This window comes from Elgaria multicarinata, chromosome 17, assembly GCF_023053635.1.
Source record: "Elgaria multicarinata webbii isolate HBS135686 ecotype San Diego chromosome 17, rElgMul1.1.pri, whole genome shotgun sequence".
NCBI classification, from domain to species: domain Eukaryota; kingdom Metazoa; phylum Chordata; class Lepidosauria; order Squamata; family Anguidae; genus Elgaria; species Elgaria multicarinata.
This window is the reverse complement of record NC_086187.1, coordinates 14,756,211-14,783,224: the sequence shown is the minus strand read 5'-3', so window position 1 is coordinate 14,783,224 and position 27,014 is coordinate 14,756,211. Positions and strand designations below refer to the sequence as shown.

Here is a 27,014-nt window from a genome sequence, read left to right as displayed (position 1 = left end):
TTCTTCTATTGACCCAAAGAATGAGATGGGCCCCCTCCAGCCTAGACCTAGGGTGCCCACTTAAGCACCACCCCAAAAGAGAACATGAAACACCCCTCAACAAAGAGAGGGTGCAGATTTGCATGATATTTGTATACGCTAATTTATATTTAAAGATACAGATTTAGGAAGAAATTGACTGACTTCAATACAAGTGAACCCCAGGAGAGCTTAAAGAAATCCCCTCAATATGACTGTGTCTAAACTGTCAGCCTCCAAGGATTCTGACATGTGCTCCAAGAAGGAAGAGCCCCTTCTTTCTGGCACCAAACACATTGGCTCTACCTTGTCCTTGGGAAATCATGCATTCCTCCACGTGGTGTGAGTATTCTGATACGTGGAGACTCCTCCTTAGTTAGGGCCTGGCCAACCAGGGCCAACTCCGTAATTGACAGAGTCCAAGCAAATTGCCCTCTCATAGACCCCCTTCTCTACTGGTCAGCCTTACTGGGCTTACCTGGTAGTAGCAGTGGAACAACCATTCTGAGCCATGTAGTGGAGCCAGAATTCACAGGAAAGCCAGCACTTTTTTTTTTATTAGCAGGGACGCTGATGTCATCAGCCACCCCTCAACTCTTTGGACCCCTCTGAATTTAGCTAAAACCTCATAATAACTGTGAGGCAGGGGGGGATTCATTTCCCCCCAACAATGACCTGGTTCTCATGACACAATAAGCCATGTAGGGTTGTCATCATGGGGTGCTTCAAGGTAGCTTATTTGTGATGACTGAACACAGCATCTTTTTCATTGTGGGTTGTTTTTCCCATGAACAAGCCACCTGGAGAATCCATGGCTTGTTGTTGACTTGTCCAGGTGGCTTGTTTTCAGGGTAGTTTTTGCAACATCTGAACCCAACAGGGTGACTTCATCATGGCTTGTCAGGAACAGCTAGAGAGCCACCTGGCAAGAGCAGTAAAAACCCTTGCTGCTCCTTGCAATCTCACTAGTATTGCCACCATCTGACCTCATCCCTGGTCAGTTCTATATGCCCTGCGCTCCAAGAATTCAAGAAGGAAGGAGACTGGAGAGTGTCCTAAATGTGCTCAAAGATAAAAACAGAGAGCAGAGATGAAAACTGTAAGAACTGGTTTGTTCATATGGGTCAACACAGCCGCCTGCATTTTTAAACCCTCAATGGGGGTGTGGCTATGGGGACAGTCATGATGAGCACCTCCACTCCAAAATTTAGAAGGGCTACATGTCCTGCTGTAGCAGTCTCAGCGATAAGGCTGACCACAAGGCAAAGTACTCAACCAAGACAAAGTTCCAGCAGACAGGATTCAGTTCCAAGGCATTCAGGCAAAGGCAGAAGAGTCAAACAGGCAAAGTATCAAAGCCCAAGGTAGGCTGTCCATTACATACACAATCCAGTAGCAGAGTCAAGCAGAAGTCCAAGGTCTGTTGCACAGGGGTTCAAACACAAGGCAGAGTCAGGAAATCAGAAGACAATACAGGAAAAGTTGATGAGACATGGCTTCCAGCAACAAGCAAGCTCTGACTTTTAACCACAAAACCTGCTGAGCCCCACCCAGGCTCAGCTGCTGCCTATTACAGCTCTCTGGCCAGAACCCTACTCAAGAGGAGTCACTTTCTCCTGAGGAGACCTTTTTTTGTACACGTACTCCTTCCTACAGGAGGCCTACTGGCTTTTTGCTTGGGCAACTACACTCCAGGAGGGTTGCTCAGCATCTGCTTCAGAGTCAGAGTCCCCTCCCCCTGACAGGGAGGGACCTGGAGTCACCTCCCCTGAAGGGCCAGGCTCCTCCTGGTCTGGGCAGTGACTGATCTACCCTTGGTTTCTGGAGACTCCAGTTCTACCTCCAAGGAGGATTCCTCTAGCGAGGGCATGGCACTACATTGGCAGTGCCAGGGTCTAGCCACCATGTACGTTTCCCACAATGCTCACAATGTAGCATCACTCCAAGGCATTGTGGGAAATGTAAATGGAAACCCTAGTGCCCCAAAAGTGATGCCGCTCTGGGGACGCTGAGGGAAATTTAACTCGAGGCTAGACCCAGGCACTGGTGCTGCCCAGATAGGCAGACCATAAAAACCAAGTAATAATGACAGCCCAGAGGGGTCCTGCTAGGGCACTGGGCCCCCGGCAGCTGCCCGAAGATACAGGGTACTGGCACCAGCCCAACAGCCACGTCTTCCCTCTTCTCTGCAGCCACCTCAGTCTGCTGAGACATCCAGTTCTTTGGGGGGGGGCAGAACTGTCTCTCTTTGCTGTGCATTTCAATAGCAATTCCCATCTGAGTTTGGCACCCTTGGCCAGTTTCAGTGAAAAATAATTCTTCCCTTATAACAATTAGAGCCAGCTTAAATATTTGGAACAAAAATCAATTTGCTTCAGGGGGAAAAAAAGATTCTGTTAAAATAATTCAGCCTCCCTGACTTGAGGTGACTCTAAGGATAATCTAGTCCATCCCTTGAACTGGCCACGTTCTTTAGGCCTAAACATTCCCAGATGAATAACTTACTCAACTTGTCTTTTTCTTTTCCCCTCAAAATAATAATAATAATAAAAGAGCATTAAGTTGCAGACAACCAAACAGTTGTGCCAAATACACCAAGCCCACAATTTGGAAGCCTGCCCAAACCACAAAATCTACTGAACCCTGAAAGTTTTCAAATCCCGAGGTGTGTTTGAGTATGTGTGTGTGTGTGTGTTTAGTAACCACACACATTTTCTTTTTAGGAAAACATACACACACAATTCATTTATGCCACCCACTGATCTTTGACTAAATGGGACATTCTCTCTGAGAGCAAAGTTGGTGAGGCTGTCCCAGAAGGAAAGAACTGAGTTCTCCAGATTACTCTTCCTTCTGGAAACCTCAGCCAACTACCTTCCAAAAGACCCCCAATTCTAACATGACCATATGAAAAGGAGGGCAGGGCTTCTGCATCTTTAACAGTGGTATAGAAAAGGGAGTTTCAGCAGGTATCATTTGTATGCATGCAGCACCTAGCGAAATTCCCTCTTCACCACAACGGTTAAAGCTGCAGGAGCCCTGCCCTCTTTAGCTAGAGTGGCCAGTGGAGGCTAGTGGTTCCAGTATCAGAGGGGTGGTGAATCTGCTCCAGGGTTCAGTCAGAACCCTACCCGCACACTACAATCTAAAGTCCTCCTCTGGGTGCCTACTCTCAGGGAAGCTCGGAGGATGTAGGGTGACCATATGAAAAGGAGGACAGGGCTCCTGTATCTTTAACTGTAATGTAGAAAAGGGAATTTTAGCAGGTGTCAATTGAAGGGGATGAAATTCTCTCTTCATCAACACAGTTAAAGCTGCAGAAGCCCTGCCCTCTTTTGTATCTGGCCACTCTACTATAACTAGTGTAGCTTTAACTGTTGTGATGAAGAGGGAATCTCACCCACTTCAATTAACACCTGTTGCAATTCCCTTTTCTACATTACTGTTAAAGATACAGGAGCCCTGTCCTCCTTTTCATATGGTCACCCTAGGAGGATGGCAACAAGGGAAAGGGCCTTTTCTGTGGTGGCCCTCCAATTATGGAACAATCTCCCCGATGAGGCCCGCTTGGCGCAATATTGTTATATTTTTGGCGCCAGGTTAAGACTTTCCTTTTCTCCCAGGCGTTTAACAGCATATGTTGAGTTGTAACTGACTCCAGAACGAGCTTTGGCCTGGCTGAGTGTTTAAAAATTGTTTTAAATGTTTTTAAGTTTTTGTTTTTAAATTTCGTTTATTGGTTTTTGATTTTAACCTAATCTTTTTAATCTTTGTAAACTGCCCAGAGAGCTTCGTCTATGGGGTGGTATCTAAATGATGATGATGATGATGATGATAATAATAATAATAATAATAATAATAATAATAATAATAAGAGCTATCCAAGGTGCTTCCCACTGACATTGGAGCCTCCTGCCTCCGGGGGGAGAGTGGCGTCCTCCAGCATCAGCCGGCCTTCTGCTCTCTTCCATCCCTCCTGGCTTGCTGTTCCTGCACTTCTGCTCTCAACCTGGGACTCTTCCAGCCAGAAGTCCCTGGCAGAGATGGCTTTCAGACTGTCCTGCGTGGCCGTGGCAGAGACTACTACCAGACAAGAAGCCCCTGCCTTGCTTAGCTGCGTGATGGGGAATGGGGGGGGGGGACTTCCCAGGCGGGCCCTCTCCCTTTAATTGGTACTAATTGCTGCGTCTGTTCCCGCTGGCCGGCGAGATGTCACGGTTGAAAGGCACAAAGGGGAACACTCGGGGAGCTAATCCAGTTTTCAGCCGCTAAGCCCCCTTGGAGGCGTGTGATGGAGGGGCTCATTCACAGAAGGCACAAAGCCTGCGAGAGGAAAGGGGGAAACGGGAGACGGAGCCGACAGGCAAAACTTTCACACGGCAGCTCTGCTAAGCCGCCTTTGTGTGGCTGGGCCCATCAGGGATGTCTTAAAGGGACACTGCCTCCCTCCCCCAACGCTCAGCCGGCCGGCCTTTTCTCTCCCCTTGTTCATCTTTTCGGTCCCATCTGCCATAGGGCGGAACCTCCAGAGGATCTAGGGATGCGAAAGGGAACGCTCCCTAGGGCGTGTATTCAGCTAGATAGGAAGGGGTGTTAGAGGGAAGTAACCGCTGACTTCAGTTCCTCCCAGGATGCTACTGAAGTTTGTCGCCTCTGCTCTCGGGGTCACATCACTGCCTGTCTGCATGGTCATGTTTCTGCTCGACCGCTTTTTACCGCCTTGACATGAACAGAGTGTCATTGGTGATCCCGTGCATGTGCAGGCAATAGTTTAGGGTGACCATCCAAAAACGAGCACAGAGCTCCTGTATCTTTAACAGTTGTATTGAAAAGGGAATTTCAGCAGGTGTCATTTGTATATATGGGGAACCTGGTGAAATTCCCTCTTCATCACATCAGTTAAAGCTGCAGGTGCCCTGCCCTCTTTTGAATCTGCTCACTCTAGTATAGCTCCTGCAGCTTTAACTGTTGTGTAGAAGAGGGAATTTCACCAGGTTCTCCATATATACAAATGACACCTGCTGAAATTCCCTTTTCAATACAACAGTTAAAGATGCAGGAGCCCTGTCCTCCTTTTCATATGGTCACCCTACAATAGTTAGATGGTTTAATTCAGCCTTCCTCGGCCTGGCACTTTTCCAATGTGTTGGACTACAAATCCATTACCCCCAACCAGCATGGTCCACAGTGATGGGACATGCAGTCCAACACATCTAGAGTGTGCTGAGCTGGGGAAGGATGGATTCATTAAAAGTTGCTCATTTTCCATACAATTCAGTCCTCCTGAGTACTCTGCCGCCCTGCCCCAAGGATACTGTGATGACACTCAGTGACATCACAGCATCTAAGCCAATGTTGCTTCTCCCTGACCAGCATCAGATCAAAGCAGCCAATGATGATGTGGGGCTGGCAGAGAGGTCAGAAATCAATGAAGAGATAGCAAGTAAGAGCAGATCAGAAGAAGGAATGCAGAAAAACGCTCAGCCATGGAACATCCTACTTAAGGAGGGTGATATTTCCCTCTTTCTCATGGTCATAAGAACATAAGAATATAGGAACATAAGAAGAGCCATGATGCTGCATCAGACCAAGGGTCCATCCAGTCCAGCATTCTGTTCACACAGGGGCCAACCAGCCATCGGCCAGGGATGAACAAGCAGGACATGGTGCAACAGCACCCTCCCACCCATGTTCCCCAGCAACTGGTGCACACAGGCTTATTGCCTCGAATACTGGAGATATTCTCCACCAACTTGCAAAGACTTCCTTTTTCGGTAGGTCCAGATGCCGTTTTGTACTGTTTTAGATGCTGTAAGGCACATTTTAATGGAAGGATGTGGTATGGATAGTTTTAATCATATGAGTAATCAGCAGCAGAAGAAAAACAGCCCGTCATTCTGAGAAGGCCTGGTGTCAGCAATGAACTGACAGCTACCTGTCTGTTTGTCCTGCTGCAGTGCCCCCCGCCACGCCCAGATTGTGTTTAAGTAGCTAGAACTTGGCTGGCTGCTGCCATTTTGGTTTTCTCACAATACAGCAGACATTGCTTCAAACTAGTGCATTGTGGGGGAAACAGAATAGCAGCCACCAAAAGGCTGCCTCTCAGGAGCTTTGCTGCTCCTTTCAGTTAAAAAGGAAAGGAAAGAGAGTGAGCAAGAAGGCCTTCTGCTCTGCTACGCCACGAGGTAAGCCCTCCCTGGGGATCTTATGGTGGGCATCCACATTGGAGGGGGCCAACAGAAGACCCCCTCATATCTGGACCCAGCCCTAATTCTGACAGGGCTTTAAACAGTCCAAACATAACCTGTAATTGCTGGAAAACTGGCATGGCCAGCCCTACCATTAGGCATAGTGAGGTGGCTACTCCAAGCAGCCGATTGGTGAGAGACATGGAATGGATAGAGCTGTATGGGCCATGTGACCTAAGCTGCCCCACCCACCCCAAACTACCCTGTTACCCTGAGGCACAGTGGAGGATGGTGTCGTAACTAACCCTACTGCCCCTGTTTTGGGAGAAGGTATTTCAGGTGATCAATCAGAATCAGATTCAGAACTAGAAGACGCAACACCGGGCACCATCCAGCCTGTACCAGTGGGGGAGGAAGCTTTCACGGGCTCTTCACCAGCTGGGAGTCAGCCCTCTCCAGAGCTTAGCTCCTCAAGGCCAAATCCTACAGGCTCAGGGGGAAGTGAGGTTTCTTCCGGAGGTGAGCGTCCCGAAAAACTAGCTGATGCTAGGGTCCGCCGGAAGCTGAAACGCACAGAGCGGAAGGAAGGCGTGAGAAAGTTGGTTCGATTACACCAGAACCTGCCTCCGCACCAGGTGCTCTGAAGTTATGGGGCGTTTGAGAAGTAGCTTCTTATTCTTCTTGAACGGACAATTGTCTTGCTTAGTTTGCATAGTTTTGCCTAAGGGGACGTTTCCTAGAGGTTAGACTCTATTCAGGTAGAAGAGACGTTTATTGCTTATATTGCTTAATAAAAGCTTTGTGGATTACTTAGCAAGCCTCATCATTTGCCTCCCATTGAAAGTAAGAGCATTCTGAGAAACACAATACTGTCCTGTCACTGGTGTTAGAATAAGCTTCTACTGCTAGCCCTGTCAGCTTTTGTACATGGAATCAGGGTTGGGGAGGCGCCATCTTGTCCTTTGCCTCAGGTAGCAAAATGTTTTGCACTAGCCCTAACTATCAAAATCTGAATCCTGGTCTTGACCATTTCTATAAAACCACCTACTGTATGAATCTGGCTTGCTGTCCTTATACCTCTACCCATGCTCATACCTAGCCATGACTTTATCAGGACCGTTTCATTTGACTAAAGAAATGGAGCAGGCTGAGGGCTCTGGCCTATGAAAGCTCATGTCACAATGACCCAGTTGTGTTGGTTATCGCCTTTAAAGCCCTACCTGGTTTGGGTCCAGGCTACCTGCAGGATCGCCTTCTCCCATACAATCCACCCCGCACACTCAGGTCCTCTGGGAAGAAGCTACTTCAGCCTGCCAAAATTAGGCTGACAAATATTACCCAGAGGACCTTCTCTTCTGCTGTTCCCAAATTGTGGAATGGCCTGCCGGAGGAGATTCATCAACTTAACCGTCTTTTAGCATTTAAGAAAGCTATAAAGACTGATCTATTCTGGCAGGCCTATCCAGTGGAATTTTAGGATGTTTTAAGGATGTTTTTTAGGATATTTTAATAATGTATACTATGTTTTTAATTCAGTTTTATGTATTTTATACCTATTGTTGTATATATTATTATTATTATTATTATTATTATTATTATTATTATTATTATTATTATTTTCTCTCAGAAAAAAAAGAAAAGATTGACAATGTTTCTTCCTTTTGCCATATCTGGTCTTTCCCCTCCCAGTTCTTTTGTTTGTCTGTTTGTTTCATTTTGGTTTTACCGCAAGGGCAGAGGCAATGGATCTGAACGGATGAAAATCTACTCCACCAGAGAGGAGTGGACAATGCTGCCTCCATGTTTTCCAAAAACCTTGGGCAAGATCCCCTCAGTGGGCCCCTTGCTGGAGTGGCCCATAGTGGTGTAGTGGTCAATTTCCAAGTGCGGGCACTCATCATGAAAGCCCCCCTGGCCACGCCCACAACAAGAGTCCAACATCACAGGCAGCGCTATTCATCCATTTCAACAAACCCACTCTGGCATCTCCACCAGGAACAGGTGTTTTGTAAAGCTCACGGGTCTTAACTGCCCATTCGAGACCCAAACGCTCCAAAATACTTTGCATTCCAGCAGGGAACCCTATATTGTTGTTGGAAAATCCATTTCTCTCTCTCCCCACCCCCCGCCACTGTGCGGATTACAGCTAAACTCAGAGGGAACAGGGAAGTCTGAGCAGATGTCATCAGTGCCCCTGCTAATAAAAAAGTCCTGGCGCTTTGACCCTGTGAGCCCTGGCTCAGCTACACCACTGGTGGCCCACCTCCACCTCCTCCCTTCAGTTCCTGCTGCCCATTCACTTGCCCTCTCCCTCTGGGCCTGATGTGCGGCCCCATCCAAAGGGGAGAACACAGGGCAAGCAGAGGGCGCTGCTCTCCTCTCCTCACTCTGGCGAGGTGAACAGGCAGTGACGGCCAGGATGAGGAGCAGCAGGGCCCGGAAGTGCCAGGAATCGACAGACAGTGCACCCCCTGCAGAGGCATGAACCTCGTCAGAAGCCAAGCATGCCTACCCATCGCAGCAGCCCAGGAAGCAAATTAGCACAAATAGGAAGACAGAAAGCTCTCTTACCTAGGCACTCATTGGCCTCCCTGGCTGTGGCCCTCTGCCACGGACGGTCGTAATGGAAAGGTTTGCAGCGGTCGCACTCGGGGCCCTCGGTGCCGTGCTTGCAGTCGCACACCAGCTTGCCTTCCTTGTCCTTCGTGCAGCGCGAGGCGTGCCCATTGCACTTGCAGCGTCCCCCAACCTGGAACTCACCCACAGCGTAGTAGTACGAGGAAGAGCTCACCCCACCGTCCTCGTCCTCATGGTCCCGCCCCCCTAATTCCCGGAACAAATGGGGGCGGCTGAAAATGACTCGGATGTCAGTGGCCGTCACCCAGTCCTGAAGGACCGGGCTGTTGTCGAGGTCTTGGGCGGAAGGACGCCCGTCCAGAGTGCTGAAGGCGATCAACCCACCAGACAAGGGATAGAGGTCGGTGTGGCCATCTGTGCACAAGGCCTCCTGCTCATTCTGCTTGGTGATGGTGGCTTTGTTGGGCTTGCCGTAGATCTTCCGGCACTGTGATGAGTAGTACTGATACGGCACCCAGGTTTTGCCATAATCCATGGACTTGAGCACGGCAGCTGACTCAGGACGGGGTGAGCAGAACAGCAGGCTCACGTAGATCACCTCAAACTTCTTGCCCAGAGAGAGAGTGAGGGTAACATTCTGGGGTGAATGGTGCAAGGTATCCGAGCGCCAGCAGGTCAGGTTGGCAGCCGTGTTGAGGTCGGTGAGGTAGGAGGCCGGGTGAGCCTTCCGGGGGTCCGAAGAATCGCAGTGACGGGTGGCCGGTTTTCCGCACGTGCTGGAGGCCTGCACTTCCTTTCCAAACGCGGCGTTGACGAACTCTGGGATGCAGCGTCGGGGAGCCCCTTTTTCATCGTAGCAAGGGTCCGGCGGAAGCTGTTGTACCACAAAGGGGTTAACAGCTTGAGACAGGTCGAGCCCGCAGGCAGACAGGAGCAACCACAATATACACACGGGATCCATCCTCCTACTGCAAGACGTCCCGACGTCACGGAAACCAGCTTCTCTCTAAATCAAAAGCAAATTTAAATTTAAATGGTTGGATGGGGGACAGAAGCTCAGCTTGTCTTGCTGAGAGGAGGGGGATATGGATTGAAGGGAGGAGAGCCAGACAGTTTGCAAACCTTTTAGAAGATGCTGGAACTTTTTTTGGGGGGGGGGACTTTCTTCTAGCCCCTAGTTAAATAGAATACATCACAGCAGTTTCTTCCATAGTGATTGAGGTGTCGTAAAGGAACCCACATATATACACAGATGAATAACGGAATCCTGATTGAGGAAGGAATGGGAAATGCTATGGACCGAGGCCTCGTGGAGTGTATAAAATGCAACCTTGTGTTTGATACACAAGGGGGAAAGGCGATGGTATTCAATAGGGGTGAAGAACTTCAACATAACACGGCACAGCAAACATTAAATTAAGTTGAATGTAACACAACATGGATTAAATGAATATGATAGTTATGTAATAAAGGCAAAGAAGAAGATGCTGGAAAGGTGGAAGAGCAACTAGTAATCTCCTGGTGGTTAAGACAGGACAAGAAGCAATGATTCAGCTTCAAAGTACTGAAAGGTTACAGTGAAATGGTTTGGGCGATTCTGCAATAGAACCAAGTGCCTGGGGAGGTTGTACGGAATCCGCTCTTTTTGGTTCATGAAAGAGCAGGCTTTTTCTCAGGGATGCTGTGCAACGTGTAGCTACGGTACATCCATTTTGGAGCATCTCTGCATAAGCTGCGGGGAGAAAAAGAGATCCCTTGTGCTCCTGCTGTGTGTGAGCAATACATGCCCCAGCAGGGGTGGGAGGAATCTTACCTCTTTGTACAGAAACAAAGATTTGCCATCCGTCCTGTGGTTAACCAGGGCCAGGATTGTCTCGCATTCAGTTATCTCATAGAGCCAACTTGATGTAGAGCAGACTTCCTTAATGTGGCCTTAGCCAGGTGTGTTGGACTACGATTCCAATCACTTAAAGAGCAAGGGGACAGGAGCAGGCGGAGGAAACATCATTGGGGCCTGCTCCTTGTGAAATTCCCTCTTCATTACAACAGTTAATGCTGCAGGAACCCTGCCCTCTTTTGTATCTGGTCACTCTAGTATAGCTCCTGCAGCTTTAACTCTGTGCTGTGTGGAGAAGTCTATGCACTGTGTAAAGTTTAACTTTGCATGTGTAAAGAAGTCCTTCCTTTTCTCAGTCCTGAATCTCCCACCAATCAGCTTCATAGGATGATCTCATCAGGTTCTAGTATGATGAGAGAGGGAGAAAAATGCCTCTCTCTCCACATTCTCCACACCATGCATAATTTTGTACACCTCTGTCCTGTCTCCCCATACTCCCCTTTTTTCCAAACTAAACAATCACGTGTTCCCTGTCTTCCCTGCTATGGTGAGATGCGGTGTGTTTCTGTTTCAATTATAATAATTATTTCTCGATCTGTATCTATACATATAAATTAGGATAGGGGTATGTTACACGAGTTGGCGATTCATCAGTGGCCACTCTACTGAGGCCCTGGGAGGAAAACAGAAACCCCAAAGACCTGTGGTGGAACAGACCACTCCTGCAATCTTGAACAAGAAGCACACCATGCCACACTACAAGATTTTGTTGCAGTCACTGGCTCCAACCGAATGAAGAGTGGTTGGGAGGACAACTTGGCGACTCCCTGAACCCTCCTTTTTTCCTAATATCAGGTGTCAGGATCCGGCGTGTTTTGGTGCCTGCCCTGTTCTGTTTTTTCCCAAGCAGGCTTCCCAGATGCCTGCCCATATCTGAGTCTCGAAAGGGATGAGTTTCCAAAGCCATTAGTGGTTTTGGCATAGAGGAGAGAGCAAAACCTGCACCCGGATTGAACGGCTGTTTTCTTTTGCAAACAAAATTGCAGACAGCTTTCGACTGGCTGTCAGCCTTCCTGCCTGTCTAATCCAGGTGGCAGGCAGCATGCCACAGGTTGAGTTGGGTTGTGCAATTAATTTTTATATATTTATCTATCAGATTCCTGTCTCGCCCTCCTTCCAAAGAGCTCAGGATGTACACCGGGCTGTCCAATATTTCCCCCTCACAATATGTGGCCAAGGAAGGGTAAGCTACAGAGTTGGCTTGCCCGGACCTGGCACCTGCACCTGGCACCATCGGGCAGCTGCCAAGGCCCCAGCTGGGCCCACTGGCACTGATGCCTGCCTCTATCCTCCGTGGCAGGCACTGTGTGGCTGTGAGCTGCCATCTTCCATTATCCACAATGCCCTGGAGTGACACTATGCCAGAACACTGTGTAAGAAACCCTGGGCATTGTGGGAAATTGAAATGACCTGCTGCGGCCAGGTAAACCCACAGCCAGGGGAATGGAGGCATCCAGGGCGCTTCATGGTTGAGGAACCAAGGTCCTCTGGTCTGACACTATGGCACAAGGCCAGGGTCAACGGTAGGCATGGTTGGGCAACCTGTAGAGGGCTCACACTGTAGCAGAACCCCACTGACAAGAGTCCCCTGCCTTTGCTCCTCTTCTTCATCATGGAAACCTGCTTGTTCACCTGCCTCTCGCTCTGACCCAGACAATAGTGGCAGTGAGAAGGAGCAGATGCCACTGCCTTCTTGCTCACGTTTTCTTTGCCTATCAAGCAAGCAAGTGGTGGCAATGATGAGAAAGAGGAGGAGGAGGAGGAGCAATGGAGCATGGCAATAATGGTGGTGAGATGGTAGGCTCACTGTGGGAGGGGCCCATTGGGGGTGTCTTCCCCATGGGTCCTCCAAAAACCTGGAGCCAGCACTACATAGAATCATAGAATAGCAGAGTTGGAAGGGGCCTACAAGGCCATCGAGTCCAACCCCCTGCTCAATGCAGGAATCCACCCAAAAGCATCCCTGACAGATGGTAGTCCAGCTGCCTCTTGAATGCCTCTAGTGTGGGAGAGCCCACCACCTCACCAGGCAACTGATTCCATTGTCGTACTGCTCTAACAGTCAGGAAGTTTTTCCTGATGTCCAGCTGGAATCTGGCTTCCTTTAACTTGAGCCCGTTATTCCTTGTCCTGCACTCTGGGAGGATCGAGAAGAGATCCTGACCCAGAGAGATATTTCATGAGATACATGAAATATTGTATCTCATACATGTATGTATCTCATACATGAAATATTGTATCTCATATTTTCCAGAAAAAAAAGGCATAGGTTTAGCAACTAGCCATGAACGATGCCTTCCATCGTTTCACAGATGAAAACAGGGACATACTAGCTTTTGATATTGGAAGCTGCATATAGCCATCAGGGCTAGTAGCCTTTGATAGCCTTCTCCTTCAGGTATATATCCAACCGCCTTTTAAAGCCATCCAAATTGGTGGCCATCACTACATCTTGTGGTAGCAAATTCCATAGTTCAACTATGCACTGTGTGAAGAAGTCCTTCCTTTTATCTCAGCTTCTGGGATGACCCCATTGGGTTCTCTACTTTTTCCACAGCACGCATAATTTTGTACACCTCTATCATGCCTCTCCTTGGTGAGATGTACCGTATTTCTGTTTATTCCAAGCTAAACATTCACTCGTTCACCGTCTTCCCCACTATGGTGAGATGTACTGTGTTTTTGTTTATATTCCATTTCAATTTCTCCCATATATATATATATATATGGAACACTTTTCAAATCTTGGTAAATTCCTATCAATACTATCAAAATTCCTATCAAAACAGAAACAAAATTCTCACACGTCCCTATAGGGCAGTTAGGCAAATAGCCTGCTTTGTCATCCCTTAATTTAATTTAATTTTTTGTGCCCAAAGCAGGAAGTATCCTCCTCGTCCCATTTCCAGTTTAGGACAAGATATCAGTCGCGCATCTACGGCCATAAAGGAGTCCCATCCTGCCCCTCCCAACCACCTCCATGAGTAATTGTCATTGCTCCATCATCTAAAGGACAAGCAGCTGGAAGAGAACCAATAGCGGGATGAAGGTGGAGGCGGGCGGGAAATTGCCTGATTAACATCCCATTCAGAGAGTAAACTCTTGCCCTGGCTTTGCAGTGGGTGGGAACAAGCGTTGCTCCTTTGAGAGAATAGCTGCCCAGTGGGGTTGGGATCAGACCCGCTGGGCTCACACCTTCCCCCTCCGCCTTTGATGTGGGATGCAGGGTTTGCACGCTGGCTGGCTTCCCCACCGCGGGCATTAGGAGCTAATTAAACCTTTGAGTTTTCACCCGGCATGTGGCAGGAACACACTGTCCTTGGGAGAGGAGGACACCTGAAGTTCTGGCTTAATTGGAAAGAGAGAGGGGGGGGTGGCGAGGGCAGGAGAGGAAAAAGGGGAGAAAAAGAGACCAACAAAGGTCTCAATGCGCAGGGCGGGAGAGAGGACAGAAGGAAACATTTAACCGGGGCCCTCTGTGAGCACTGAGCCAGATGCAAACGACAGAAAAGAATTCTTGGTGCATTCAAAGGCCCAGGAATGAACTACGTTTGGGGATGCTATCCAGATTATTCCTCAGGGCAGGCCTTGATTCTTGCATTGTTCCACATTATCTGCAACACACACACACACACACACACACACACACACACACACACTCACACTCACGAATGCTTGAGAGAAACCAGAGGACTAGCTAGAATTTATATTCCTCCCCACAGATAAAAATAGAAGAACAGCCTTTATTGCTTCTTTTGTCACCAGCAGCTCTTATTGCATCTCAAAATTTGCTGAGCACCTTGCAGAGGCTAATCTAACGAAGTCTGCACAACCCGCCCAGCATTTTTCTCTCCTCACCCCCTCCAGGCTGATGAAGAGTTTTCAGAGAATTTGAAAGCTTGCTCACTATTTTGATGGGTCTGACTGTTGCCTTACTATGGACTTTGGATTCCCCTACTCCTTAATGAACCAACACAGCTACCTATGTTTCTTCATGCACACTATAAGAACAGGAGCATCTAAGGCTGACTTCCCCTGAAGGATCACATGCCATGAAGTTATGAAAAATGCTAATCCTGAGTTTTGGAATGGGATTTGGGAGAACCAGGTTCAAGTCACCACTTGGCCATTAAGCCCACTGGGTGACTTTGGGCCAGTCACTGGCTCTCACCCTAACCCACCTCACAGGGTTGTTGTGAGGATAAATGTAACAAAACAAATAAATAGCCCAGTAGCCCAGTATCAGACAACTCCCTGTTAGCGATATACAAGAAACTCATTTCAATTTGTTTTTCATCAGGAGTTTACCCAGTTCATACTTTCTGACTGAACACAGACTCAATCTTCTCGATCCTCCCAGAGTGCAGGACACGGAATAATGGGCTCAAGTTACAGGAAGCCGGATTCTGGCTGGACATCAGGAAAAACCTCCTGACTGTTAGAGCAGTACGACAATGGAACCAGTTACCTAGGGATGTCGTGGCCTCTCCCACATTAGAGGCATTCAAGAGGCAGCTGGACAGCCATTTGTCAGGGATGCTTTAGGGTGGATTCCTGCATTGAGCAGGGGGTTGGACTCGCTGGCCTTATAGGCCCCTTCCAACTCTACTATTCTATGATTCTATGATTCAATCAAACACAATCTACTGTAAAAATCTGTACATTTCCAACTTTGCAATGAGATGTACATACCACCACCCCCAAAAAACAGTGTTCAACAGCATTTGTACATTTAAAAATGAGTACATTTTGAAATGAGTGCATTTTGAAAATGTGCACAATTGATGTGTACATTTGGAGGGGAAACACATGGAAATATACACAGGTTTTCACACAAAAAGGGTGAAATGGGAGATAATGGGGATAATGGGAGTTGCAATTCACGCTTGCAATCTGATATGGCCCCTGGTCATAACGAGCTTCAAGAATTCAGGGAACTTCAGTGACCCTGGGTTTGCTGATTTGCACATTCCTCATTCCTAATATTTGTATTGATTCATCTACCTAACACACATACACACACACAGTGGAGTTTGGCAATTTACTCAGCAAATCTCTGTGTCGCTGGAACAAAATTTCATCTCAAAGAGGGATTGCTGCTGGTAAGGTGTACCCTACACTCATTCCACGTTCACCTCTGGTAAACAGATCTCCCGGGCTTTTATATTGTTTTGAAGTCCGGCAAAGCCTGTTTGACAGAAGATAAGAATGAGGCAAATGGAGTATGTATCCACACCATTGGAAACCATGACTCTTTCGAACTACTTTCTGTCTTCAGAAGAAGAAGAAGAAGAAGAAGAAGAAGAAGAAGAAGGAGAAGGAGAAGGAGAAGGAGAAGGAGAAGGAGAAGGAGAAGGAGAAGGAGAAGGAGGAGAAGGAGAAGGAGAAGGAGAAGCAGCAGCAGCAGAAGAAGAAGAAGAAGGAGGAGGAGGAGGAGAAGGAGAAGGAGAAGGAGAAGGAGAAGGAGAAGGATTCTTATTAAAGCAGAATTTAGAGGCATCTTCTATCTTTTGAACTCCAAGAACCACCTCAAAATATTGCACAGTCGATTCTCTCTTCAACTTTAGGTATAAAGGTCTGACCATGTAGTCAGTCTCACAAAGCACTGCGCTTGCAGGATCAGACAGCAGGGAATGTATAGACTTTAAACATGGTTGACAATGTTTGCTTTGTGGCTGTATATCAAATTATGCCATCAACAAAATATTTTTTTTAAAAAAAGTCCATAGTGCAAAAGGAGATCAGCCACAGCTTTGTAGGCTGAAGTCAACCAGCCAATGACCTAATGTCCATACAACTGCAATTCCAGTACTAATGGGGAGGGGAAGAGAGGTAAAAGGCATATTGATTCTTCTTAATAGTTTGAGTTTAAGAGGAATATCTCCCCCACCCCAAACCGGCTGGAGGATCCCCACTCTTGGCTCAAGGATCCTCTAATTCTGCATGAGCCAGATTGCTTTGCATGGCCCTAAATCCCTTCCAACATTTCAAAAGGGGAAACAGAGACCCTTCTTTTATATTAAGTCGTGCCGGGGGTGGGGGGTGTCTTTAGTAACTTGGTAGCAAGCAAACCGGGGGAGAGAGAGCCACTGACTGCTTGCATGTCCTGCGCCGCCAAAATATTTTTGAAATATGAATTTCCAAAATATACATTTCCCCCCTGAAGCCAAGTAAACATGAGGGAATTCTTTCCATTTTGCTGTCACACATGTGAGTGTTCTTACTGCCGGCTATGCAATATCGCACTCCCTGAAGTTGAACGATATGGGATTTCAGAAGTTGGGACGCACGTCAGCAAGTTTGGGCAGCATTTGGCTTCCCCTAGGCCAGCCTTCCCTAAACTGCCGTGGGCTTGCTGGCTGGGGATAATGGGAGTTGCAATTCAACACACCTGGAGGGCACTAGGATAGGGAAGGTGGTTGGCACCCTACATTAGGTTTTCTTTCCCCTGTGATTCCTGTGCTTTCTGTTTTGCTGCTGGGAGTGTGTAGGTCCATGACAGTGTTCCACCATTGCTGTGCTAGCATTGGGCAGAATCCAGTGGGGCGCTCACACCTCCACCAATTCTTTTCCACCATGCCAATTCCCTTCTGCAGGCAGGTGGTCCCACCAATTGCATTGCGCAAGCAGGGCCCATCGCTTACGCAAGGGAGATCTGGTGCTTCCTAACAGAAGTGCTTGTTTCTGGAAGTAGGCAGATCAGTGGAGCGCCCTCCTGTGAGCTCTGCCAACCCACCTCCTTCCAGAAATGAGTGTTTCCGCTCATAGCAAGTTGCCCTAGAAGTGCTAAGTTGCTATTGTGCAACCAGCTGGGCAGAAGAGAATTGGCAGTGGCCTACACACCCCATTGGATTCTGCCCATGGTATCGGTACTGCAGAATTACCCTGTCCATACATCAATAAGATTATATTCATTTATAGCTTTCCCAAAACCTGGCAACTTCCAGCTGTGTTGAACTACAATTCCCCTCACGCATTGTCATGTTGGCTGGGGATGATATGGATTAGAGTCCAACACATCTAGAAGGGGGGGACACCAGGTTAGGGGGAGGCTGATTTATGCCACGTATGAAGCACTTTTCTGAGATAATAAAATACAGATCTTTAAAATAAAGTAAAATAAATCCTATGCAAACTAATCCAGTAATTAAAAAATACTAGACAACCCCCCAAATCCAGAACCAATGCAACTGCTGAAATGTAACAAAGCCACGGCACCAATCCATTCAAGGCTTGGCAAGAATAGTAAAGTTTTCACCAACTTTTTAATTAATAGTGTTTGTGTGAGAGGAGAGAGAACAGGTAAGTTTTCACCAGCCTCCTAATTTTGTGTGTGTGTGTGTGTGTGTGTGTGTGTGTGTGTGTGTGTGAGAGAGAGAGAGAGAGAGAGAGAGAGAGAGAGAGAGAGAGAGAGAGCGCATGTATGTGCAAGAGATTTTCAGTCCATGCTCAGGCCATTCAACACTCTAGACTAGAATTTCTTTGTAAGTTTAAGTCAATTCCGTTAGGATCTAGTTGAGACTAGGGTTTGTCCTCCTCCCTCACACACACTCCAAGTATTAGGATAGCATAGCAAAACTAGGAAGGTTGTACTGCCATCAGTTACTAGTCACTATGCTTGCTTACCTTGGATATATTTGGATTGTGCATAGTAATTATTATTTATCTGTTTAATAAATAATAATTAAATTTAAACCCCATTTTTCCTCTTGAAAAAAGGAGTTGCTCTAAGTGGCTTACAAAATCTTACAAAAGCAATAACCAATTATTAAACACATCTAAAATGAACTAAAAGCAGCATCAAGAGGGAAAACACAAAGGGCCCAAACCAGCAGAAAATAAATCAAATTCAGAAACACATCCATTTGCAAAGTCCCCCCTCTATATCCATGTATGTATGTATGTAGATATCTCTAATCTTACAGACAAATCAAATGACCAGGGGGAACTTTGTCTGCATCTTGTATCTTCAGAATATGCCCTGGGACACTTACAACACTGAGATCATGGGTTTTGAGAAAGTAAAAGTGCTATTGGCTTAATTAATGTCCCTTCCATTCCAGTTTTCTTTCAACTGGTTTCAAAAGGCCAGGTAGTTTGTTGTCTGCCTCGCTGTTAAATCACAGTCATTGGATGTTCTGTAAAGAGATTTGAACTGCTTGCCTGTTTCCAGCAATAGAGCTTCAACCTGGATCGTGGCAACCTTGCTGCTAGCATTTTTGACTGTCCCCACTTAGGGCTTGGAAAGTGTAGTAGAAGATAGAGAGAAAGTTCTGGGCCTTCTCCAATTCCCTTCAAAGCTGTGCCGGGATGGGAAATCGCCATCGGTCTTTCTGTCCAGTGTTCGCTGGGAACTGTCCAGCAAAGGAGCACACGAGACCGGTGCTGAATCCTAACCTCAGGACACTGCACGAAAACTCAGCCAGCTGATCTTACCCTCTCACTGGGTGAGAGCTGGTTTAGACCTCCCATGTCAGAGGGGGCCAAACTGTGGTTTCGTAGGAACCACATCTGGCTCACAGCCAGTTTAAGTGTGCTTCCCTCACAGTCAACGAAACAGCCTGATTCATCCATGTCTGCTTAGCATCCCTTCTCTCACAGGGAATCACAAGGACACAGAGCTATCCATGGTTTAAGGTCAGCTTCAGAAGCCCTGTTCATTGGCTCACCTTCAACATCCACTGAAGGGGATCTTGAGGGTAATAGGGACTTCTCAGTGGTGGCCCCTACTCTATCGAATCCCCTCCCAAAAGATATGCTACAAGTCCCATCAGCCATAGCCTTTAAGAAGGCTCCGAAAACCTATTTGTTTCCTCTGGCTTTCAATGGGATGGTTGTATTGTATATGATGCTGCAGACTTTTTCTTGATTTTGCTTTGGTTTTCTGACCTTAGTTATGTTATAGCTGGCTTCTTTTACATTGATTTCATGGTGGTATTTTTTTTAACCAAAAATATATTAAATGATACTACATTTTGCTTTTATAATTGTAAATCGCTGGGAAGATGTAGTTTTGAAAGGCGGCTTAGAAATATTTTAAATAAATAAATATAAGCTATTGTGGGCTGACATTTAAGCTGTCCACCTTGTGTCCATATCAAATTGCAAGCCTTACTCTTAGGGTGCATTCATCTCCCCATGATTAATGCATGTTTACGTACAGGTGGTTTTTTTTTTAAGTACACATTTTTTTCTTGTGTATTTTTCTAATGGCTGCATTTTTTTTACTGCATTTTTTACCCCCTGCAAACAGCATCACAAGCTTGGGGATGTACCAGCTTTGACCACAGATGGTGCTTGCATTCAGGAGTTGTGAATGGGGTAAATTCTGGTCAGAAATGAACTGAAATGAACGTCCATTGCCATGGCCCACACCCCAACAGGGGGACCCAATGACAAAAGCCCCCTGGACCTGTTCCTTCTCTTTGCCATTGCAACCTACTTGTTCACTTGCCTCTTGCTCTCGCCCAAGCAACTGTGTTGATGAGGAGGAACAACAGGTGCCTGTGCCTGCATGCTCTCTGGTTCTCTGCCTGGCAAGCAAGAAGGCGATAGCAATGATAAGGAGAAGGAGGAGAGAGAGCAGCAGTTGGTGGCATAGACAATAAAAAGGTAGACTCCCTAAGGAAGGGGTACATTAGGGGGGTCCATTAGGGGGGACTTGCTCACCCATCCCCCAAATCTGGAGCTGGCACTGCAATTTCTCACACATCCCTACCCTGAGAACACACTGGTAATACATCGTTATATGGAAAGCAGCCTTCAATTATGATCAAGGAAGGCATCCACCTTTTCCTAGGGGTGAGTTTGTCAGACGGTGTGGCAGACATTGTGGTCTTTAGCCTTGGGGTAGAGGAGTAACCCTCAAGGATGTCAATGTCTCTTCCCTTGAATTCTCTTTCTCTCTCTCTCTCTCTCTCTCTCTCTCTCGGTTGAGTCATGCTAAATCAATATTTTCTCTGTTAACAAAGCGGCAGCATTTTTTGGAATCCCTCCGCAGAAGGATGATGAATCAGCAACAGACGTCGAAGCCTTCAGGCCCAAATAATTCCTGCTGTTTTGATTCCTGCTTCTGTTTATATTACCCAGGTCTTGGCCACTGATCCAGCAGATGGGGGCCAACATGTCATCATTGCCAACATTCAGCATAAGCATAAATCATCTCTGGGTGTATCTTCTTGGGGTGGAGCTTGGAAAGAGGTCCGTGTATGCATCCAAGGGCCTATGTAAACATTGGTGTGCAACAAAATCCCAATGGCCTTCTGGGTGGTGTTCTAAGAAGAAAACAGCTCTTGGAAGGGTTGATTTAGAGAGACAAAGTGATGGTGTATGTGCTTTAACTGTTTCCCTCTACCACTTCTCCACCCAACGTTGCTTCCCACCATCACCACCACCACTTTTACCCTTCAAGGTTATAAACATATGTTCACCCTCACAGATACATGGTTAGATCATTGCAGGGTGGGGGGAAATCAAGGACAGGGACTGATTTTGAGCAGAGGAATATCAGGTGGGAGGGAAGGGTTTAAGCACACTTGCCTCAACCGCTTCTCTGCTCTAAATTGCTCCCCCCAAAAGGGCATTTTCTCCATTTAAAAAAAGGACTCTTCCTTAGACACAGATGTATATTATGTCAATAAGCCAGGCCATTTCCCCATAGTTATGCATCTATAATCATTCTCAGTTGGTTGGTAGATTGGCTAGTTGGTTGATTTTGTTGGTTGGTCAGTTGATTAAATGGTTGGTTGATTTCAAAGATTGATACTCTTGACTTTTAATCAAATGATTCTCGAGGCCGCTTACAAGCAATAATACAAAAAACAAACAATCCACCATCCCAAAACACACAAACAAAACTCAGCAGCCATATTCTTCCGGGCAATGGATAGGAACAGAGCATGTCTCTCTTTGGTTCTGGAACCAAATGTTCTTTTTGTCTGGAAAGGTAGAAGGGATGTATGAGGAATTCATTTCAGGTTTTTTTTTATTATCAGGATTTACCCAGTTCACACTTTCCGGACTGAACACCAACTCAGACACAGACTACGGTCAAAGTCCGTCCATTTCCGAGTGTGGAACGAGATTCATGGACCACAAAATATGTGTCCAACAGCATGCGTACATTTGAAAAATGTGCATGAAAAACATGCATACTTCTGAAAAATATGGACAAATGTGGTGTAATCAATGAGAAGAGACTGCACATTTCAAAGCTGTGAAGATTTGAAGTGTACATCTGGGGAAAATATGCACAAAATATGCATGGATTTTCATGCAGGGGGGAAAAGATCTCGCAATCTGATAAAGACTCAAGTTGAAACAAGCTTCGGGATGGAAATCGAAGAAATTTTGAGAGCTCAGATTTTGCTGATTTGCACATTCCTAGAAGGGAGGAGCCAGCTCCTGGAAGCTGTTCCTTCTCTGGCCAACAGATGGCAGTAGTTTGCCTGGATGTTCTTCCTGGGAGACAGGATATGTTTCCCTTCTACTCTCCAGTCCCAAGCCAATGGGCAGTTGCAACCAAGCATTCTTTATGGTCCTACAGACAGGGGCCAAAATAGGCTGGGGATTGGTCAACTGAATGGGATTCTTTGATGCTGACTAGATGCAACTGTCCCCAATAGGATGATTTTGTTGAGCAAAAGACAGCTGAAGTACCACTTGTTCCCACATGATGCCTGTATTCTGAGCGCATCTTTAGAGGTTCTTCTCCAGATGCCGTCTAATGCTAGGTAGGTGATCTGAAGAGTAAGGGCCTTTGTACATCTTCTGGGCACAAGGAGGAGGATTGTTTTTATTGTCCCAGAACTCTGAATAGTCTTTATTCTGGGGTTCCTATTCCTTTATTGTTTCTGCTGGTTTAAATAGTTTCAGTGTATATGCAATACTTTGTTGTTTTTGTTTTGGTTTTTTGCTCTTTGTTAACTGTTGTGAGATGAATAGAAATATATAATTTTGTACATAAATAAAACACAATCTCAGCAAGAACACTGATTATTGGTCCTGATGTGAATGAAACCGAGAGAGGAGCTGCAGTTGTAATAGCTGACGGTCACAATCGCAGATGGGCATTAGTGAACACAAAGGTGGTGGAAGCCATGAGACAAAGAGACTTCGGACCCTGAAGGAAACCTAGGCCAGATCTACAATAAGCAGGTTATAGCACTATGAAAGCAGTATATGGTCTGTGTCTATGGGCCCCAACGGTTGTCAGTGCACTTCAATACCGCTATAAAGCAGTAGTGTGGCTCCTGCCTTTTATATACCGCTTTCATAGTGCAATATCCTGCTTGGTGTAGATGAGGCCCTAATGTCTTGACTGTAGGAGCTCAGTCCTGAAATAGATAGACGGCCACAACAAAGGAAGACCAGCACAACAATGGAAATCTACAAATCTCCATCAATGCTAAATTACTGATATCAGCAGATTTGGGGGGCGGGGGGATTGAGGCACCACTTGTAGCTGTCTAAGAGCTAGGCCAAGCCAGAGATCAACTATGCAAAGCGGTATTCTTTGATTCCACTTGAGTCTTCTGTTATGCAACTTTCTTTGCAACATAAATTAATTAGGCGGAACATTTACCTTCATAGAAAGCCCTTAAACCTGTATTCGCTTATCCTATCATCATCCCTCTCCTGTTGGTTGTTGATAATGTTCTGCTTTTCTATTCTTTTCTGATCCCTTATTCAAATATTTTAAAGACAAATAGAGAGTGGGAGCTGATGAGGAGTTGAATTTGCACGACAGCCCGTTTTCTCCCTTCCTTATGAGTAAGAGTTGAGCAAGGTTGCTTCTTTAGTAACAATACGTAACATTCCTATAGTGCAGAGGTAGGCACCCCTCCGGATATTTGATACTATGAGTCCTATCAGCCCCAGCCAGCATAGCCCATGATCAAGGATGATGGGACTTGCAGTCCAAAATATCTGGAGGGCACCAGATTACCTCCCCCACCAAGGGGCTTCGATGCAGTGCTCATGCCTTATCTAGTGGCAAGCCTTACAACGACCCTGCAAGGCAGTTCAATACTATTCTGCGCTATTTTGTAGACTCATCTACACCAAGCAGGATATTCCACTATGAAAGTGGTATATAAAAGGCAGGAGCCACACTACTGTTTTATAGTGGTACTGAAGTCCACTGACAACTGTTGGGGCCCATGACACATCTACACCAAGCAGGATATAACACTATAACATTATTAGATTGTAAGCCTATGCGGCAGGGTCTTGCTATTTACTGTGTAATCTGTACAGCACCATGTACATTGATGGTGCTATATAAATAAATAAATAAATAAATAAATAAATAAATAAATAATAATAATAACACTATGAAAGTGGTATGAAAGCAGTATTTGGTCTGTGTCAATGGGCCCCAACAGTTATCAGTGCACTTGAATACTGCTATAAAGCCGTAGTGTGGCTCCTGCCTTTTATATACCGCTTTCATAGTGGAATATCCTGCTTGGTGTAGATGAGCCCTTACTTAAAGCCACTTAGTGAGCTCATGACAGAGGCAAGATTTGAATGGAGAACATCATGATCTGCAGTGACATCTCTTAGCCACTAGGCGACATCAGTCTTCTTCTTCTTCTTTCCCCAGGGCCGGCGTCAAGGCCAGGCATAACTGAGCACCTGCCCGAGGGCTCACACTGCATCACAGCCCCACTGACAAGAGCTCCCTAGTGTTGCTCCTCCACTTCACCATTACAAGCTGCATGTTTCCCTGCATGTTGCTCAGGTTTAGACCATGGAGGTCATGAGAAAGAAGAGCAGGAGAGGCCCCTGCCTACTTCCTGCCTGGCTCTCTCTTTCTCTGTCCACCAAGCAAGCCACTGGTAGCAACAATGAGAAAGAAGAGGAGGAGCAAGTGCAGGTGGTGGCCATGGTGCTGAGAAGATAGGCTCACTGAAGGAGGGCACCACTGAAGGTGTCTTGCCCAAGGGCTCTCCAAAACCTGGAGTTGCTACTGGCTCTACCACAAGGGGATTTGAGTCAGGATGCGGGAAAAGAAAGACACATCTCTCTTCTTGCACCGTGAGCACATTTCCTAATCTGTAGGACATGGGAGGAGTGGAAAACTGCTCAGCCTGTGCATCCTTGACTATTTGCAATAGAGCTGGAAGCATAGGAAGGGCAACGAAGAGCAGCAGTATCAGATTAGACAAGTTGAAACAGAGGGTCATTAATAGATGGTGGAGCTGCTGAACATCAAGCCCAAGGGATTGCAAAATCATCTGCAAAAGACACTGCCGAGGCTCTGCAGTCAGGGATGCTGGGTGAGTAACACCCATGATATGTTTTGATGAAGTACATGAGAACATAAGAAGAGCCGTGCTGGATCAGAGCAAAGGTCCATCTAATCCAGCATTCTGTTCACACAGGGGCCAACCAGCATCAAACGGTGAGTTTTTTCTTCTTCTTTTTTCATATGAAAATTTGTGCATATTTTTGTGGGTTCCCCCCGCAAGTATATATTTGGGGTGCATTTTTGTGTGAAATTTTCCAAATGTACGTCTCAACTGTGCCCATTTCCCCCCGAATATGTCCATTTCTCCCATGGATGAAACCATGTTTGCGTACATTTCCAAAAGGACTCATTTCTCAAACACATTTCTTTGTTCCACAAATTGTATCACAAGCTCAGAAATGTATGGACTTCGAATAAAGGTTGCATTCAGGTCCATGTTTGGGTCCGGTAGGTGCAAACAGTGTAAATTCTGGCCAAAAACAAACTGAGATGATTTTTTTTTCATATAACCCTAGAACTTGTGATCTTTTGGCAAGTGCTCAAAAATAGTGACTGATGTACATTAGAAATGGATGAACAAGTGATGTTTGAGAACAGTAGCATTCTCTGAACATTTTCTTGCTATTCATCTCACGCACGATTCCTGTTCGTGTTTGTGATCACTGTTTGCTCTGCGTGAATCGGAAGCTTACACAAATTGAGAAGGGATCAAACAGGAGATTTGTGACAATCTCCTAATTTGTCCAACTTTCCTCCATAGACTAGTAAGGCCGATTGAGTCTACTGAGGAAATTTGTGCAAATCAGGCAATTTGCATGAAACAATCTGGGGACTGGGAACAGGACAATGACAAGCATGTGTTCGACAATTTGTAGCTATTTTCTGTGGAGCCATAATTGTGCTTATGTTTAGGGCTTTGAACGGGGCATGCTCACATGTTTTGCAAGCAAAATCATACATCCTTATTCAGAATCTTCTTTCATTTTAACACATCAATCAGCTACCTGAGGGGGTTGAGGGAAAGGGCTGCCTTTTAATGTAAGTGAAATCCATTGATGTCCTTGGGTTTTACAAACCTCAGCAATGTTTGTTTAGTGGTTCATAGACCTGGATTCAAATCCCCATTCCCTGGGTGACCTTGGATGAATCACTGCAGCTATTAAAACAGATACCAATCACGAATGACAGAAAATTCTGGCAAGACTTTCTGCCCGCAATCTGATCCCGACCCACCAACCCATCCCCTCCAACAAATATACGTTTTCTCACCACATGCACAAGTCTGCCGTACTTGGGAACTACATCTGACAACTTTCCTAGCATGCACAGACTTTGGGAATTATGAAAACAATAAGATTCGGGGGATGAGAAGTTTGTGAACTTTTGCAATCATACAAAATGTGCAAATCTGTAACATCTAAATTTGAAAAATGTGCTGTGATTGACCATAAGGAGACACACAGTTTTCTTTTTTCCGGTCAATATTTCAAAACATCTTTGGCAGGGCATGTCACCGGACCTCATGGAAAAGGCATTTGGCTTGCCCGTTTGCATGTTATTAAACCCTTGTCCACTTAATGTGAAACAGGCACACCTATTTTCCTCTGGATCTCCACTCCACTCACTGGGCTAAGCCGGACAAGCTGCGTTGCTTTACAGCACCTCTGTTCTAAACAGTCCCCATTCCACGATCAGGCGAGGGAACCTCGTGCACCACAAGTGGAACTAGCCACATCAATCAAGGGTGGGCCAGGAATTTGGGCTCTGAGCCCAGAACAGAGGTTTGATTATTATTTTTAATGGGTGGGGATGGAAGCAAGAGAATTAAAAGTCTGGGTCAAGCAGCAGCCCAACTGAAGCAGAATTGGCTTTTGTCCCCCCCCCCTCCCCATTTTCTTACACTCCTATCCCTTTGAGCAGATTTTATAAATGCTAACTACTGATTTCATTGCATTGTTAAGCAGTGGGAAATTTTATGAGACTAGGATCCCCACCTACCCACTACCCTGGTATTCACCAGCATTTCCTTTATGCAAAATAAATGCATTTATTTATTTTTGCAGGTGCAAAATGACACTGA

At 46.2% G+C, this 27,014-nt stretch overlaps 1 protein-coding gene across 1 annotated transcript in view; it reads right to left on the bottom strand.

Annotated features, from left to right (window-relative positions):
* NTN3 (netrin 3) overlaps nt 1–9,771 on the bottom strand; it is a 92,325-nt gene extending 82,554 nt beyond the window's left edge. Inside the window, exon 1 of the mRNA XM_063142987.1 lies at nt 8,778–9,771. Coding sequence (XP_062999057.1) covers nt 8,778–9,744 — 967 coding nt within the window. The 5' untranslated portion in view covers nt 9,745–9,771. The remainder of the gene's footprint in view (nt 1–8,777) is intronic.
* Between the last annotated feature and the right edge of the window lie 17,243 nt (nt 9,772–27,014).